Below are 17,858 nucleotides of genomic sequence, written 5' to 3'. Positions count from 1 at the left end.
TATTCATTACAAAATGGATTTTTATTAAACTATTTAATAAGTAGTAATTGATAAAATCAATTTTATGAAATTTTTCTGCAATATTTAGGACCAGTTCGCATGCAGAGATTTAGGACCAGTCTATCCACAAAAACAATTTACTTTTTAAATTTTTTTTCTTTCAAAATGTGTTTGTCCATGAAATTTTACAAATTTTTTAATTTATTTCGAAAATGAGTTTTCAAATTTTTCTTTTTATTTTTGCCCATTCACAAAACTTAAATATTTTTTCAAGTGAAATGCATGTCGAAACATAATTTCAAATTTCAAAGATCACTTTTCCACTTCACTTCAAATGCTACTTTTTTTCAAAATTTATACTCCCTCCGTTCCAGTTTTTGTGAACCTATTTTTTTTTTGGTCCGTTCCAAAAAGAATGACCCCTTTCTAAATTTGGAAACAATTTAGCTTAAAATTACAATTATACCCTTAATGAAAAGCTTTTATAATCACACAAATACTCTGAACCTCTTTTTGACTTGTTTAGGACCACAAATTCCAAAAGTCTTCATTTTTTCTTAAACTTCATGCCCAGTCAAACAGGTTGACATAAATTAGAACGGCGGGAGTAATTTTTATGTCCAAACACCTACTTTAACCTTTTACCGATAGGCAAAAAATTAATCTTACCACTGCCTTATGAACGAAAATAACATAAGTACATAACAAAAACCACGCAAGAACTTACTCTAGAGAGAAAAGTAATACAATACAAAACTTGGCACTGACTTTGTTATATTACAACAGTGATTAGAGTTGAGCACAATACTTCATAGGGCGAAATCTACAACCAATACATTTGGTTGATAAAAGAATATACCTAAGAGACATATAAATCTATTGCTGGCAGAAACATAAACTCCCCCCATACATGAAACCTACTCTTTAACACATACCATCACCCTACCAAATGTTAAAGCAGAGGGAAAAAGCAAAGGGAGAAGTTAAGCAAGGCAAAATAAATCCTAATCTGTTAGTAATTATTCACCACCACCTGCCAAGATTTACACATCCCCATCGAGCCCTAACTACGTCCCAACCACCATTGCAGTGAAGACTTCAGTACAGAACGTCAAAACTTACAAAAATGAGCAAAATAAAGAGTGAACACTACAGTGAGTAGAGACCAGCTGCAAAATTGAAACTATATCTGAATTTGCAAACTGCGGGGCAAAATGTGGGTGGTTAGTCCCAGGCACTAGTCACACCAGCACCACCATATGATGCAGCATAACCACCAGATGCACCATAGCCACTGCTCATATTGGCCCCCCCACCATAGTAGTCTGTGACCCCTCGATTGAAAGAGGTATCCTTTCGGAAATCACGCCCGCCAAAACGATTTCCACCACGACGATTTTTGCCGCCTCCATGTGAAGATCGAGCAGCATAGCGAGAGAGCCAAGCAGGTACTTCTTGGTTTGCTTCTTGCATCAGATCAGCCAGTGCTCTTGCCACTGACGAATTGTTCTCGTTAAAGAAGGCTGTTGCTAAACCTGTTTTTCCTGCTCGTCCTGTCCTTCCAATACGGTGGACATAATCATCAATGTCATTTGGAATGTCAAAGTTGACAACATGTGCAACATGGGGTATATCAAGACCACGTGCTGCCACATCTGTTGCAACCAAGATTGGCGTGTTACCACTTTTGAAGGATCTCAGGGCATGTTCCCTTTCCTGCCAACAATGCACAATAATAATTGATCAAGGGGAAAAATGAAGCGAAATCCCATCCATAACAAGCTACTTGAAGGAGTAAGGTAGAAAGGGTTCCGACTAATGATTAACTATACCAACAAAGTAAATATATCAGCAAAGGCATCGTGAACCTGATTCAATTGAAGAGAGATACTATGCTCCAAAAAACATAAGCTAATTTAACCAGTTAACTTCAGCAATTTGTACATTATTATCAAACAAGGAATCCGCTATAGCAGAGATGATCTTGGACAACAAGCGGCCCCAAAATATCACAATGGCATACAGATACTTTTTGATGTAGACAATGGAATACAGATATTACCATCCCCTCTGCGGTGGTAGGAAGACCACATATTGTCAATATAAAAGAGATCATCAGGATTATGAAAACTGAAATGCCACATTTAAAGCTAATTCACAAAAGTGTATTAAGAATCGCATCTGAAGTATGTTAAGTCTTTTTATATGACACAGCATAATGCAGTTGACAGAAAATCTGAAGTTATTATAGGAATTTGTCCACAATCATTTCAAAGAGAACTTCAAAGTTTTTTATGCCCCGCTTCAGCCAATATGCAACCCCCCCCCCCCCCCAATAAAGAGAGAGAAGGTGCTGAGAGGTACTAACTGCTCCAACAAAGAAAACTACTCTATCCCCAAGAGTTGAAATATGGCACAGTTGAGATAGGACTGTAGTGATCAAATAAAAGGAAGAAGAGTTGGGAACTAATCCCAAGTCCTTCCAATCTCAGTGTGTATACTTCACTCCTCTAAGGGAGTAGCATTCCTCATCTCATTCTTCTATAAACAAGAGAAGATAAAGGAAAAGCAAGAACAGAAGTGTCACATGCCCAGTTTCTCCAGCATTGCCTTCCGAACCCAGAGGATCAATATAAAATCACCCTCCATTTTACACGGTACTCCATGTTTCTGATTCAAAAGAGAACATGAGGCCTGGACATTTTTTTTATGAGAAAAGCCGGGAACTGGACACATTTTAAGTCGGCCAAAAAGACGAACCAAAAAAGTTTATTTGAACTCGTGAAAAAATACAAACAAGCATAAGAGAATCAGGAAAAAGAGAACTTCAAGGTTTTTTATGCTCCGCTTCAGCCCCCATCCCCCCCCCCCCCCAAAAAAAAAGAGAGAAAAAGAAAGAGAAGGTGCTGAGAGGTATTAACTGCTCCAACAAAGAAAAGTACTCTTATCCCCAAGAGTTGAAATATGACACGGTTGAGATAGGACTCTAGTGACCAAATAAAAGGAAGAGGAGTTGGGAACTAATCCCAAGTTCTTCCAATGCTAGTGTGTATACTTCACTCTTCTAAGGGAGCAGCATTTGACATCTTCATTCCTCTATAAACAAGAGAAGATAAAGGAAAAGCAAGAACAGAAGTTTCACATGCCCAGTTTCTAGAGTATTGCCTTCCGAACACAGTTAAACCCAGAGGATCAATATAAAATCACCCCATGTTTCTGATTCAAAAGAGAACACGGGGACTGGACATTTTTTTTATGAGAAAAGCCGGGAACTGGACACATTAAGTCAGCCAAAAAGACAAACCAAAAAAGTTTATTTGAACTCGTGAAAAAATACAAACAAGCGTACGAGAATCAGGAAAAAGGTCAAAAAGAACATCACTTATAATAGAGAATAAACAACCATATCAGAGCTAAATGTCTCACGAGATCAACCAACCAGAATCACACTAGAGAAAGCATTGATACCTGCTGAGTTCTATCGCCATGAATAGCAGTAGCAGGGAAACCATTCATACAAAGCCAATGCTCCAATGAATCAGCTCCTTTTTTCGTCTCAACAAAAACAAGGGTAAGAGCTTGCTGAAAATTAAAGACCAGCCGAATTAGAATTTCAAACAACAATTCCTGGCACTTGAACCAAAGATTAAATAGGAAAAGAAAATTGAACTGTCTCTCACAGGACAAATAGAAAAGAACAGCCATAAGATTCGCTTATGCATCTCACTCTTCAATACGGTTGAACACTAACATAACATGCTAAACCAGGAATGCAGCAACTTGTGCAAATTGCTAATTTTAAGCAACGACTATCTGCTTTAACATCTTCATTAATCTCTACACTGTTCTACCTCTAAGTTCTCAAACTTTGGCCTCTGTCATTAGCATCACCATCAATAAGCGACTAAATTCCAGGAATTATCACATTAGACAACACAATGAGTTTTGAAATTCTCAGGTTCTCTATTAAAGATACAAATATACTCTCCAATCCTGAAAACCCCTATATAGAACAAGGCAATACTTCCGAAGAATACACGCAAGTACCTAACTTCCACTGTGAATGCTTTTCCACCAACTAACAATGAAACAGGAGGCTCAGAATGTATACTTACAGGCTGGAACAGCATTCTATTGCTCAACCTACCTATTAAACACCAATAATTAAGTCAAATCGAATAACAGATGGCTAATACCTTGCCATGAGCACCATTAGCCCTCTGTGCATGAAGGAGATCCATCAAGTGGCTTCTCTTGTCAGTCTCCTGAACGTATTCAACTCTTTGGACAATCAGATCAGTACTAGAGCCAACCCTTCCCACGGCCAAAAAGATATAATTTGAAAGAAAATCCAATGCCAGTCTCTGCAATATGGAAGTAGCAAACTTGTCACAAAAATGTATATTCACAGTGATAATACCAATTCACTCCCTATACTATTAATTGAGCGTAGATATAGGCAAAAATCAACTGAGGAGAAACAGAAAAACTCATGTCAGCTCGAGAACAATGTAAATAAATATTGTGGCAGCAAGAGGCATATCCAGCTTTAAATTCAAAAATATAAGTCTACAGGATGATCAAGATTTAAACTTTTAAAAAGGCTAAGAGAGAGAGAGAATAGGTTGAAAGGCAAAGAGCCCTTCCAAACAGAGAACTGACCTGAATCTCTTTGGGAAAAGTGGCACTGAATAGCATTGTCTGTCTTACACCTGGTGGAGGCATGTCCATTTGTTGCACAATTTTCCTTATTTGAGGTTCAAAACCCATATCAAGCATTCGATCTGCCTCATCTAAAGCCAAGTACCTTATCATCTGTAACGAGACTCTAGCTCTCTCAAGTAAATCAACCAATCGTCCAGGTGTTGCCACAAGAATATGTACTCCTCTCTCTAGTTCTCGAAGCTGTCACGCCCCAAAAACATCAATAAGCAACTCTGAACTGCTTTTAATGATGATAGACATTTTAATCTATTTATTGGGCACATATGAGGTGTCTCTCTCATAATGCATGCGTGAAACCATACAACAATTTGCATATTCACTATCTTGTAAACCATTCAAAAATTGTCATGTAATTAGACTAGAAAGAACCTCTTGCTGAAAGATAAAATTCACTGAATTCAAGGCCAATTTCACCCGAGTACAACTTCTGTAAGACATCAAACAAAATTGGGAAAGATAAAGCGGGTGCAAAAATATGACAAATGCAGGCAAGATCGAGCTTCAACGAAAGCAATGTTCTTCTTTCACAAAAAAATGATCTCTCTGATAGGCATGAGAAGTTCAAAGAGCCTCAACATAGAAATGGTAAAACTGGCCTATGACCAATGGCTTTCATCCCTAATCAATGTAAAAAATTTATCCTTTATCACTGTAGAGGAGATGAATCTCCAGGACAACGTAAACTTTGTGGCGAGTGTAAGACACAAGATATAGTCCTTTCTTCTTTAGAAACCAAATAACCAAGCGAACTGTAGGTAATTGAGCAACAAGGGCATAACAAATAATACGCTTGCATGAAAATCCAAATAGATGACAAGCCACAGAATGATCTCAGCTGAATAGAATAGACAAAAAGTGAAAGCACCAAGCAAACAAGAGAAGAAATACAACCTGTTGGTTTATGGGGGCACCACCATAAGCAACAACCACCCTGACACCAGTCTGATATGCGAATTTCTTAGCTTCATCATGGATCTGCAAGCCAAAACACGACATTCAATAACTTTTTTTAAAATCAAACCATACAGCATAGTCCAAAGAAACCAAATTGATCTTCTTTCCCGCACCTTTTGAGTGCATAGACCAACAAGCCCCATAAACTTACTTGGCATGAGAGCTCCCTTGTCGGAGAAAGAATAAGAGCCAGTGGAAATGCCACCCGCGGACGTGGTGGTCTTGGAAATTGGCCCCGCATGATTCCACTTATGATGGGGAAGCAGAAAGCAGCAGTTTTGCCAGAACCAGTCTGAGCACAAGCCATCAAATCTCTACCAGAGAGTACAATTGGTATAGCATGCCGTTGCACAGGGGTTGGCTTAACATACTTGCATCTCCTGATATTTTGGTTTACAGCTTCACCTAGATCAATCTCAGCAAAAGTGTTTACAGGAGGGGGCACATTATCCCCACTTGTCTCAACAGGAATATCCTCATACGCATCAAAGTTGATCCCAGAATTCTCTGGTTCAACAAAGGGTTCAGCATCATCCTCTGCAAACGGGTTAGCTTCCCGCTCCCTCCCTCGATCCCAACCACCTGTTCTGCTATTCCAGCCCCCGCCACGGCCTCCTCCACCACCATAACCAGATTGGAAATCATTCCTAGGACCACTCCAACGACTTCCACCTACATTTGGGCCACCATAACCACTTTGGCCCTGACCAGATGCAGCAGCCCCAGCATAGGAAGCCTGTGCAGGAGGATCAGTTGAAGCAGGTCTATTTCTAAGATGTGGTGGAACGTATGCTGACTTTGGGGGAGCAGCAGCAGCCAAATTCTCGGCTGCAGAAACCGAATCAGCCCACGATGTTGGCATAGTCAAAACACCCAGAAATTAAAACCCAATACCTTCCCACAAGTCCTTTCTACCAACACAAAATTCAGCTAACCTTTTTTTCAACAGGGATAGGTTAAGAAACCCTCAAATGCAAGTTACTTCTTCTTCCTAGCACCAGAATTCCACTAAAAAGCTAACAATATTCGTCAACATCAAATCAACTCTCAAGCCTGATGGTATTTCATAACAAATCAAAACAAGAAAAAAAGAACATCAGCAAACATATTCAAATTTTACATGCAGGACAATAATATTCAAACACCAAAATGGTGATCTTACAACTGATCAAGCATGTAAAACATGCACAACTACCGATATCCAGAAAATGCAACCTAACCAACAGAAATAGAGAAAATGCAACCAATATTCTGCATTTCGGAGAACCAAAACAGAAAAAAAAAATGATTGCATAATAATAGAAATACCAAACCCACATAGAATCCAATCAAATAAAAATGAAACAAAAAAAATTCTTCTCTCAAAGACAAAGCAAGAGAAACAGATAAAATGCAGCCAAAATTCTACTTTTAAAAAACCCAAAACAGCAAAAACGAAATGCACTTCAAAATAAGCACATTTTCAGATAAAAACGAGAAAACGAAAAAAAATTCCAACCCAACAACAACAACAAAGGAAAATGCAAAAAAGATTCTGGCTTTACAAAAAAGCAGCAGAAACAAAAATAATTGCAGAATTAGCACATGTAACCACATAGAATTGAGATTAATTTAAAAAAAAAAAAAACAAAGAAAATGAACCAAAACTCCGCTTTTTAAAAAACGTAAAACAGAAAACAGCAATTTTTACAAGAGAAACACATCAAAACACACAGAATTCAGATTAAAAATCAAAACAAATAAAATAAGAAATAAACATCTGAAGCATGAGAAAGTTAAAGAGAGAGAGAGAGAGGGAAGTGAACATACATACAATGAAAGAAGTGAAGAGAAGAAACCCTAAGTTTGAGGAGGAAGAAGAGAAGAAGAAAAGTGCGATCGGAAAAATGCTAAAAATATCTGTATATATATATATATATATGCTTTCTCTCTCTAACTTGTTTTATGCGTCTCCGCTGATTCAACGTAAAGTGGAAATAAAGGGGAAAAGGGTTTGAAAGAAATTGAAAACAACCAAACAAACAAACAAACAAACAAACGCGAGACGAGAGAAAGACCCAATACCAAATTTTGGGGACGTTTTTCACACTTCTTCTCCACACGTCCTGCTTACCTTCTCCTTATTGCGGCTGGGCTAAATTTTTGTTTTCACCTCTCATTTCTACTACACTTCTTTGCTCTATTTATCCTCTTTCTTTTTTCATTTGGTGTCTGGTATCCGCATTGGAATTCGACTATATTCAAATTCGCGCCGCGTAAGACCCCATTCGGACGGAAGCGCTCCCTATTAAAGATTTTTCCATACCCAACACTCTAACTCGAGACCTCTGGTTAAGGGAGGAGTAGTCTCATCCACTGCACTACATTCTTTGTGATTGCTCTGTTTATCTTATTATTACTTTTTTTTTTAATTTTTTATCTTAATATTACTTATTGCTAAATTGTATACTTTTTATTTTGTTTTGATCCGATAGTCTATCGAAAATACCTTTTTACCTTTACAAAATAAAAATAAGATGTGCGTACATATTATTTTTTTCAGATCTCACTTGTAAGATTAAACTGAGCTTGTTGTTGTTGTTTATCGAATAAAAAATGTAGAGTGAAGTTGCGAAATTGTCACCAATATTGTTACATTTTATGTTTAATTACTAATAATCATTTTGCCTGATTCTGATATCATAAGTCATATTGCTTCTGCTTTTTCGAGGAAATTATGTACTATATATTTACACTTTTTTCGGCAAAGGGTCAAATATATCCCTATACTATGAGAAAATATTTAAATATATCATTCGTTATACTTTGGGTCCAAATATATCCATGCCGTAATACTATCTGGTTCAAATATACCCCTATTCTGTTAAATTTATCCAAGATGGACATCCAATCTTATGTAGCACTGATATTTGATGAGGTGGATGCCTCATGGCATGCCACCTCAGTGCCATAATCCATATATAAAAGACTAAAATTTGAAATACAATATTTTTTATGGTAGCGACAATGGTGGAATAGTGGTGGAGGGAAGAAAATTTTAGTGGTGAAAAAAATAGAAGGGAGGGGTAAAATGGGTTAGCGGCGTTGAGGTGGCATGCCATGTGGCATCCACCTCATCAAATATGAGTGTCACGTAGGATTGGATGTCCATCTTGGACAAACTTAACAGAAGAATTGTGTATTTGAACCAATAATATTACGGCATTGATATATTTTAACGCAAAGTATAACGAAAGTATATTTAAATATTTTCTCACAGTACAAGAATATGTTTGACAATTTTTCGTATTTTTTAACCTCAACTGATCTATACTTGCCTTGAAAGTATATTAAGTTCCTCTTGTGCCATATTAGATAGACACTCTCCGTTAGGGTCATTCTATATTTTCATACTCTATTATATATTACATGAAAATAGTTAGTTAATGTATATTTTTACCTTTTTTTAAACTTAAATACGATTGAGTATATTACTCTTCCGGTCCATAATAAGTGACTATTTTACCTTTTATTTTGGTATAAAATAAGTGTCCATTTACATAATCAAGAAGGAATTAATTTTATTTTTCAGAATTTGCCCTTATTTGCATATTCCAATTAGAGCTGTTTATCGGACGGATTTAGCGGTTATTTACTCTTAACGGTTTGGCTTATCGGTTATCGGCTTTTAAATGTATTAATACGCTAGCTACCCGATAAGATATCGGGCGGATTGATATCGATTTAGCTCTTATCGGGCGGTTTATCGGCCTAATTCAATCTACATACGAAGCACTTTTATATATGATTTTTAAGAATATATTCTGCTGTTATAGCACTTAAGCACAAGCCTTTCCATGCACTTCACACGGTGAATTTTCATTTTATACCACTGTGTCTTAACTTAGTTCTGCTTCTTTTAGATGCATATAAATTTACAAATTAAGCAGTTATTGATATGAATATTGTACCTATATGACTTTCCATGTCGGTTTTCACTTTGTCATTTACCATAATTTTGACATTGAACTTTGCGCAATGAACTCTTTGGCAGAGTAAGGGGTGTCCACTTACTGGAGGCGTGCTTCACCCGTTAACAACTTCGTAAAATACAAATTTATTAATTGCGTTATATATGAACTTTCTGCCTTTTGTAAAGTAATTAACAAGGATTATGTTACATATTTTTCATAATTCTGATTATTTAGGAATTAGGCGTTAGAACTTAGAGATAGAGTACCGGAAGAGTGGAAGACTGAAGTGGAAGGGTTTTTGATATTTAATATATATATGGATAAAAATAAATTTTATATATATATTCTTAACGGGTTAACAGATTATCCGTTAAGAAAATTGAATAATCCACCCCCAAACCGATAAGCCGTTAATGAAAAAATTTCAATCTGTTCCCTGTCCGTTAAACCGTTAACCCGATACCAATAAGCCATTAAGCTTCGATTTCGGTTCGGTTTTCGGCTTCGGTTCGGTTTTGAACACTCCTAATTCCAATATGTCAAGGTAACAATTAATAAGATTAATTTAGTAAATACATTTTTTTTCTTTAAGAGTTTGTATTTCCTTATTGGTGTGCCAAAGATAAAATTGTCATTTATTGTGGACCGGAGGGAGTAGTTTAATATAAATACTGAGAGATAAATTTTTACCATCAAAGATGTGGCGAAATGGTTTTAATCTCGTTCTTAATTATAAATATCCGTATAAGCTTACAAAAAAAAATATTTTTGATAGGAAATTATCTTTGCGACGTTAAATTTATTTAATTATTCAAAAAATATAGAAATTTGATCACAATGAAGTTATAATTCCACATTTACGACGGTAGATTTGATGAGAGTTTAATTTTACCCCAGATATACCTATATGTTGCCTATTTTATTTACGAAGGCCAGTTAGCTTGATTCGGGTTTGTGATCACACCACTAAGTACTATATCCACAATTTCCACTAATAATAAGCTTATTCTAGTCATTTTTATGGGATTAGCACTTTATTATAACTATAAATGGTAAATTAGTTAGTTTCACCAATTTGGAAATTTTGTATAAATTCTCTTTATGAAATTAAATGTGCAATTTTTTTGTTGCAAGTCAAACTTCAAGGAAGCTTGCTCGTGATTTCAATTTTCACGTGAAGTATTGTAACACCCCATGCTTTTGTCAGAGTCCACATGGGCAGAGGCGGATCCAATCATTCGGGATTTGGGGCTTATGGGTTCCTATCGTAATTTCAGATTAATATGCAATAATAACTGGATTCACAATCACATATGTACCAATATTTAGTGAATTGCTTAATATAAATACAGGGTCTACACAAGAGTTACTGGGTTCCCGAGAACCCGTATATGCATTAGGTCCGTCCCTGCACATCGACAAAACACAAGAGGGATGCTAGGTATATAAGTTAAACCCTTGTGACGTGTTTTAAACCCGTGAGGACCTAGGTCCAGAGCGGACAATATCACTAGCGGGGTGAGCTGTTACAAATAACCTATAGTTTTGGTTTCGTAGTTATTTCCTTTTTATCGACGACTTGAATATCTTCTATTTCTTGTCCTTAGTTTAAATTGTTCAATTCCATATCATTACTGCTATCACTATTGTACTCAATTTTTCCGAAAGTTGTTTGTATTTAATATGCTTTCTCAAGGTCTAATTATTATTTGAGACGTAATTATTATTGTATGCAACCAATACTCTATGTTTATGCACAGAAAATGAAAGAAAGAGTTCAGCGAAACCTTTTTGCACAATGAAAAACATCATTTTCTTTTAGTTTCCCGTATGATATCCGGTACCCGTATTGGAACCCAACTACATCTAGACTCGAGCCAGGGCCGCATTCGGGGGAGGGGAGGGGGGAGTGCTCCCTACCAAAGATTTTTCCATACCCAGGGCTCGAACCCGAAAAACATCATTATCATAACCACAAAACCTTCTAGAGCTATCTTTTTATGGGCTGGGAATAATGTCAATTTTCAGTTAAGACTGTAAAGAGTACCTCATTTTTCTTGACTACTTTTTGCACAATGAAAAACATCATTTTCTTTTAGTTTCCCGTATGATGTCCGGTACCCGCATTGGAACCCAACTACATCTAGACTCGAGCCGCGTAGGGCCGCATTCGGGGGAGGGGAGGGGGGAGTGCTCCCTACCAAAAAATTTTCCATACCTAGGGCTCGAACACGAAAAACATCATTATCATAACCACAAAACCTTTTAGAGCTATCTTTTTATGGGCTGGGAATAATCTCAATTTTCAGTTAAGACTGTAAAGAGTACCTCATTTTTCTTAGACAACTTTTTCTACTGAAAGTAGAACTACTGGCTTAACTCTGAAGATGCAGATTCTATGAGTAGTTTGCCTTATTGATGCCTTAACAGCAACAGCAAACCATCACTCAAGGTTCAAGTAACTGAAGTTTTTCAAGTCTCAAAGAGGGGAGCTTGGTGAATTTGTGAACTTGTGCTCATCATAAAACCTATTCTATTAGAAGTCAGATAACAAGGTACACTTTTACCTTCAGATTACGACAACAACCCAGTGTAATCGCACAAGTGCGATCTGGACAGGGTAGGATGTACGCAACCTTACCCCTACCCTGGACGGGCAGAGAGACTGTTTATAGACCCTCGGATAAAGATTCCTTCAGATTATGACACTAATAAAATAGCTCCTACATGATAAACAATAAAGGGAACGCCTTCCAGCTCAAAGCAAAGAAAATAACAACCTGTTCTGGACTCCGGAAGAGTACTCATTACCGATAAAGAGCAGAAACTTTTATCCAAGAGTAGGATGCAAGCAAATGGCATCATTATTTGGGAATTTCATGCACAACTGAAAAACCCCAGACAATGGAGTTTTACAAAGACATCTAGAAGTAGTTGCTGCTGTAAAAGTTTTTCAGGAAATTAGAGCTGCCCTGATCTTTGGCTTCAAGGTCCTGCACAAGACCTTGGTTACCAACGACGTATTTGCCAACAATGTGGTGCCTCTGCTTGGAGTGGTCCACAACGTTCTTCAACTCTTCCATGCCCTTAAACAGCAGCATATCAATTACCTGTAGGATAGAGATGAGTTATGAAGACAATGGGACAGCCTGCCTCTTGCTGCATAATTGAACACCCACATTTTACTAAAACATTTTTCTTATATGGTAAGTAAATTTAATTAAAGAAAGAGGCAGAGCCCGTAAACAAGAAGTATACAAAAAAGTAGAAAACTTATAGAAACAATTTACTGAAACATATAATAGGATGGTAGTGGACATGAATCAAATTATAATTAATAGCAATATGCATCTTAATGAGAATTCTCATGGGGCAAGTTTTACTTCTAGAAGGGTAACAATCTACGAACTCGAGGTGTAAAGCAATACCTGTAAGTTTCTCTCTTCTCTTTTTGTCCTTTCCCAATTTATTATGTTTCCAGGTAGGGGGTGGAGGACATGCCTTAAGGGGAAAAAAATTGTTGCCAAGGAGGCTAAAGGGGTCAGAAGATTACTTTAATTACTCAGATTATATAGAATCTTTTTCCAGGGTGACCCATTTAGAAGTAGCACCTTTCCAACCAGAAGAAAAATAAAAGAATATATTGTGTACATAAGTTTGATAGAGAGGGCAGTATAGCTTGAATGATATTGGCTAGGCTACGCTATTGGCTAAATATTTGAGTCTACGAGGCGAGACGAAGCAATGTTACAGTTACCTTTGATCTCCATTATTGTACCATGAGAATGTCAATGTGATCCTTTCAATTAACTAGGACACTATACAACTAAATACTCTGTTTTCCTAAAAATCACACACCAAAAAAACAGAGATTATCATACTGCTCCACCTGAACACACATCCCCACCCTAATGAGTCTTTTGGAGAAAAAAAAAAAAAAAAGGAAGAATTAACCTAAATAGCCGTCCACTTAACCACTTAAACTAAAAGTAGCCGGTGGAGGTATAATATATGCATAATTTATGTATTACATATGTATAATTCTATATAATCAATGTATAAACTATGTATATGGCTAAAAAAAGTAAACAAAAAATATGTCCGGCTATTTGTGTAAAGATCCCAAAAAAAAAACAAATGAAAAAAAAAAACAGAAAGGAAAAAAAGAGCCTCTTATCTTCACTCAAAGTACAAAATACATTCTGGACGCCTTCTTTATAATTCACTCACAAGAAAAATGAGACATCAATTACATGATAACGCATTTGCAATCTTAGAGATAAACACTCGCTTAATCCAAGCGAAATAATTTAATGCAAGAAACAAAAACCAAAATTGAAACAAGCAGAAAAGAGAAGGGACAACGATATTGTTTATACTCTTTTCGATGTATCAGCGTTTCTAATTCAACTTTTTTATAACCTGCTTCATGAGATGTCTGCTCCTGAATTGTTCAATACTCTCATCAATAAAACCTTTGTTATCCAAAAGAAAAGAACAAAAAACATAAACAAAAATAAAAGAAGAACGAAAAAAGGAGATCATATACACTGTATGTACTAAATGGTAAGAGAGTATCTAACACAATGTGAAACCAATTATTATGTAATAAAGAAGAAACAAGAGGTATCTAATGATAAAGATCTAACGATAAAGATCTAACGAATACAGAAATCACAACTTGAGGAATTGCAAGCGTAGAAAATAAGTGCTTGGCTATTCTCGTCCTGCAGGGAGAAGATATTATGCAACTATATATAGCCTTCTCTTCCCTCAATCTAATAGTTTTTTTGTATCCTCGGTCTTCAATGATCATTAGGAAGCTATACCTGCATACCTTGCCTAATCTCCGAAGAAATAATAGCAAAATCAAAAGATCCATCATTATCTAAAGCAGGGGGGTCGAGCAAATGAACTTTGCTCTGATAGGTAAGCAAATATCAAAGAGGTCCATATATAACATTAAATCAGAGTGGCATCTTGACAATGCACCATCAGATTCTCCAAGCTAGAGAATAGGCAGAATTCATCTATCTGCTTTTTTTATTTGTCTATTCTTGACAAGCGAATGCATTTAGCCGCTTGGTTGCACGGCCTTAGTCTAACAACAAAACCAGAAGCTCATTTTATCGGTCAGCAATATCTTTCACTAAAATATTCTTCTTTCTGCCCTGTACATACTTTTACAATAAATACGGTTTTAAGCGCCTGCATCAATCAAGCCCATATTTGCATCTGATCTTTTCTAAGTAGGTCGACATCTCAAGACACTGAACAGCAGTAATAAGTCTTTCTGAATCCTACAAGCAACTACCTAGAAGAAGAAGCCACATTTAGCTTCATCAGCTACCTAAATCAAATCCAGAACTAGAATTCAGTTAAAATTTTGTTTTACTGGTTTGGAAATCCAAAGTAAGAACTTTCTTTTGATGAAGAAATTCAAACTAAGACATTTATGAAGAGTCAAAAGGCTTAAACGCTATTTGGGTCCAAGTGAATAACCGCCCAGTTCAAACTTGTTAGGTAGTTGTTAAAACCCACTTCATTCACCTGAGTATCGGTTCAAATTAGCAACCAATTATATCTTGCCAATGAAGTGAGCTAAAATCCAATATCGATGTTTTAAATCCCATAATTCAATTCTTTTCAGTTCAGCAGCACACTTGGCTCCAGATTCCAGCACATACTCCTATATCTCCTCTCTAAACTCCACTCACCCTCAACTCTTGAAAACAAAAGGGGAACACAGAAATGCTAATATTTTCCGAGTGGAGCACTTTATTCTTCAAGAAAGGTCAAAACTTCCTCAAATATGGTAAAGATTAAGATATCCTAAAGCAACTAAGAACTAAATTAAGAAACTTTATCATCAAACTTCATATTTTTCCTTTGTCTCTTATACTCGATGACGACGGCATACACAGCCCATTTACTTGCATAATCTTTTCTATCAAACAATTTGGATACATCACTCAATTGCTATCTCACCATTAGTCATCAGCAACTACTTTTATCAAATCAATCAAATAAAGTCACCATTTTTACCCTGCCAATTACCAAGAAATGGGAATTTTCTCTCATTTGAACCGGGTTTGCCTGAATTGGCGGGTAAAAAAAGAGGGTTGTTGTAAATTAACAGCCAAAATAAAAATAGTCTAATTACAAATAATGCATATGATTCAGTAACCGGACCCCAACTGATTCATAATGAGACATAATTAATAATTAATTTAGTTTTAAGGAGGAATAAAAGAACAGAGTACCTTAGGATTAGTAACGTTGGAATTCTTGCGAACTTCAGCAGCGACAGCGGAACGGAGTTGGGAGGGAGAAACGACGTCGTACAAGTTGTAGATATCCATGATCTCAGGGATGGATCTGCAACACATCCTGAAGAATTCTAAGGTCCTGTTCTTAGCCTCAGCCAAACTCGCCGAGTTTGGCGGGACCCTCATGTTTCTCACCATATGCGCCATTTCCTTCTTGATTTTTCGTTTGTTTCTTCCTTTTGCTCTGCAATTGTGTGAAGAGGAAATTGAATGAAAAATGCTGAGAAATGAGAAGAAAGAAGAGGAAGAAGAAGCTTCTAGATTACCTGGAAGTGAATGCAGAGAGAAAGAGTTCCAACGGGTATGTATTGTCAATCCCAAAAATGAGGGGGACTATAATGCAAAGTTCTTTTGTTTACAGACCCATTTGCAATTAATTTCTCCTCTTTAAAAAATACTGGTATTATTATGATAAATATCATATTATGGTGTATGTCTACTATTTTTGCATCATCTTATCTCAAATGCTTAATGACATATTCAATAACATATTTTGTATGTTGAATGACAAATTCCATGACATATTTTCTTCACGTTTTATGCCTATATAAAGGTCTTGTAATAGATAGAAAAATACATAGAATGGAAGAAGAAAATCTCTCCCTTCTCTCTATCTCCATTTCTTGTTCATGTTTTACTAAATTGCTTTTATTTCCTTGTTCCATATTGTTACTTTAAGTTATATTTCATAACACTTATCAGCACGAGTCTCTAACCAATTATATATATATATATATATATATATATATATATATATATATATATATATATATATATATATATATATATATATATATATATATATAAAGAGAAACCATGCATATTAGAAGAAATGCAATTATATCTACAAAAAAAAATCCCTACTTCTAGAAAAAATGCAATTAGAAGCCATGCATATTATCTCATGGTTAGATGTAAAGAGAAACTACATATGATAAGTAATGAAAAGTAAGAAGGTATAATTATCTTATACTTATCATTCCTTTAATATCTCATATGCATACAACTTCGTACTACACTTGTATTGCATAAACACATATTAATATTACATCTTTTATATCACGTGAATGGAATAAAATTTTCGAAGTTCTATATGTGAAAATCATAGTAGCAGTTAATTGTTGATATGATGCATGTCATGGTAAACAAGGATATGTTATATAAGTTGTTTTATGCATATTTGTGTGTTAAATATCTTCAATCTGTCCTGGCGTTTTAATATTTTCTTTTTCTTGGATGAATATTTTTTCCTTTTGGGTTTCTTCCCTTGCATATAGTAAAAAAAAAGAATCAAAAAAAAAATTGGTCCTACTGATTAGAAGCATAAATCATCTTGAAGAAAATAAGAAATACTTCACATCTTTATCTAGGTTGATTAATTACTTATTTGAAATTTGGAAAACAAACCAGCTATTGAGAAAGTGTCACGACCCCGGTTTCCCCTCCGTGAACCATCGTGACGGCACATAGTCTCTATGACTAGGTAAGCCTAACAATGCAGAATATAAATAATTATTGCGGAAGAAAATAACTAAAACCGAAATAATAAAAATAAACAGTGTTTAAGGTGCCGCTCGGTGCATACAATAACAACTCTCAAAGCTAATAGAATTTCCAAAACCCGGAATCTCACAAATCACAAGCTATGAGATACATAAGAAGCTCTAACTCCGGAAATATCTAAACAAGGGATAATACTTAAAGGGGCTATATTTATTACAGAAGACAGAAAGAGACTCATCGGTCTGCGGACGTAGCAAATATACCTCGAAGTATCTACAGAACGCCTCTTCCCAAGGATGATAGAACTGAGTGGAAAATACCTGGATCTGCACAACAAAAATGCGCAGAAGAGTAGCATGAGCACACCACAACGGTGCCCAGTAAATATCAAGAC

General features: G+C 36.0%; 2 protein-coding genes across 2 annotated transcripts; both read right to left on the bottom strand.

The window, feature by feature from the left end:
- Positions 1-744: 744 nt before the first annotated feature.
- Positions 745-7,579, bottom strand: LOC104250046 (DEAD-box ATP-dependent RNA helicase 37-like). Its single transcript, XM_009806578.2, has 7 exons — positions 7,493-7,579; positions 5,831-6,732; positions 5,617-5,700; positions 4,663-4,905; positions 4,197-4,364; positions 3,469-3,582; positions 745-1,716 (listed from the first exon to the last, which is right to left on the bottom strand). The coding sequence occupies exons 2-7, from the start codon at positions 6,539-6,541 to the stop codon at positions 1,225-1,227; spliced, it is 1,812 nt and encodes a 603-aa protein (XP_009804880.2). The 5' UTR covers positions 6,542-6,732; positions 7,493-7,579; the 3' UTR covers positions 745-1,224.
- A 4,836-nt stretch (positions 7,580-12,415) lies between these two features.
- Positions 12,416-16,307, bottom strand: LOC104250045 (NADH dehydrogenase [ubiquinone] 1 alpha subcomplex subunit 6-like). The gene is made up of 3 exons (XM_070160070.1): positions 16,228-16,307; positions 15,896-16,145; positions 12,416-12,742 (listed from the first exon to the last, which is right to left on the bottom strand). Exons 2-3 carry the CDS (start codon positions 16,106-16,108, stop codon positions 12,557-12,559), a joined length of 399 nt encoding a protein of 132 aa, XP_070016171.1. The 5' UTR covers positions 16,109-16,145; positions 16,228-16,307; the 3' UTR covers positions 12,416-12,556.
- Between the last annotated feature and the right edge of the window lie 1,551 nt (positions 16,308-17,858).

This window comes from Nicotiana sylvestris, chromosome 10 (genome assembly GCF_000393655.2).
Source record: "Nicotiana sylvestris chromosome 10, ASM39365v2, whole genome shotgun sequence".
NCBI classification, from domain to species: Eukaryota; Viridiplantae; Streptophyta; class Magnoliopsida; order Solanales; family Solanaceae; genus Nicotiana; species Nicotiana sylvestris.
Note: the sequence above shows the minus strand (reverse complement) of the source record. Positions and strands in the feature narration are given on the sequence as shown.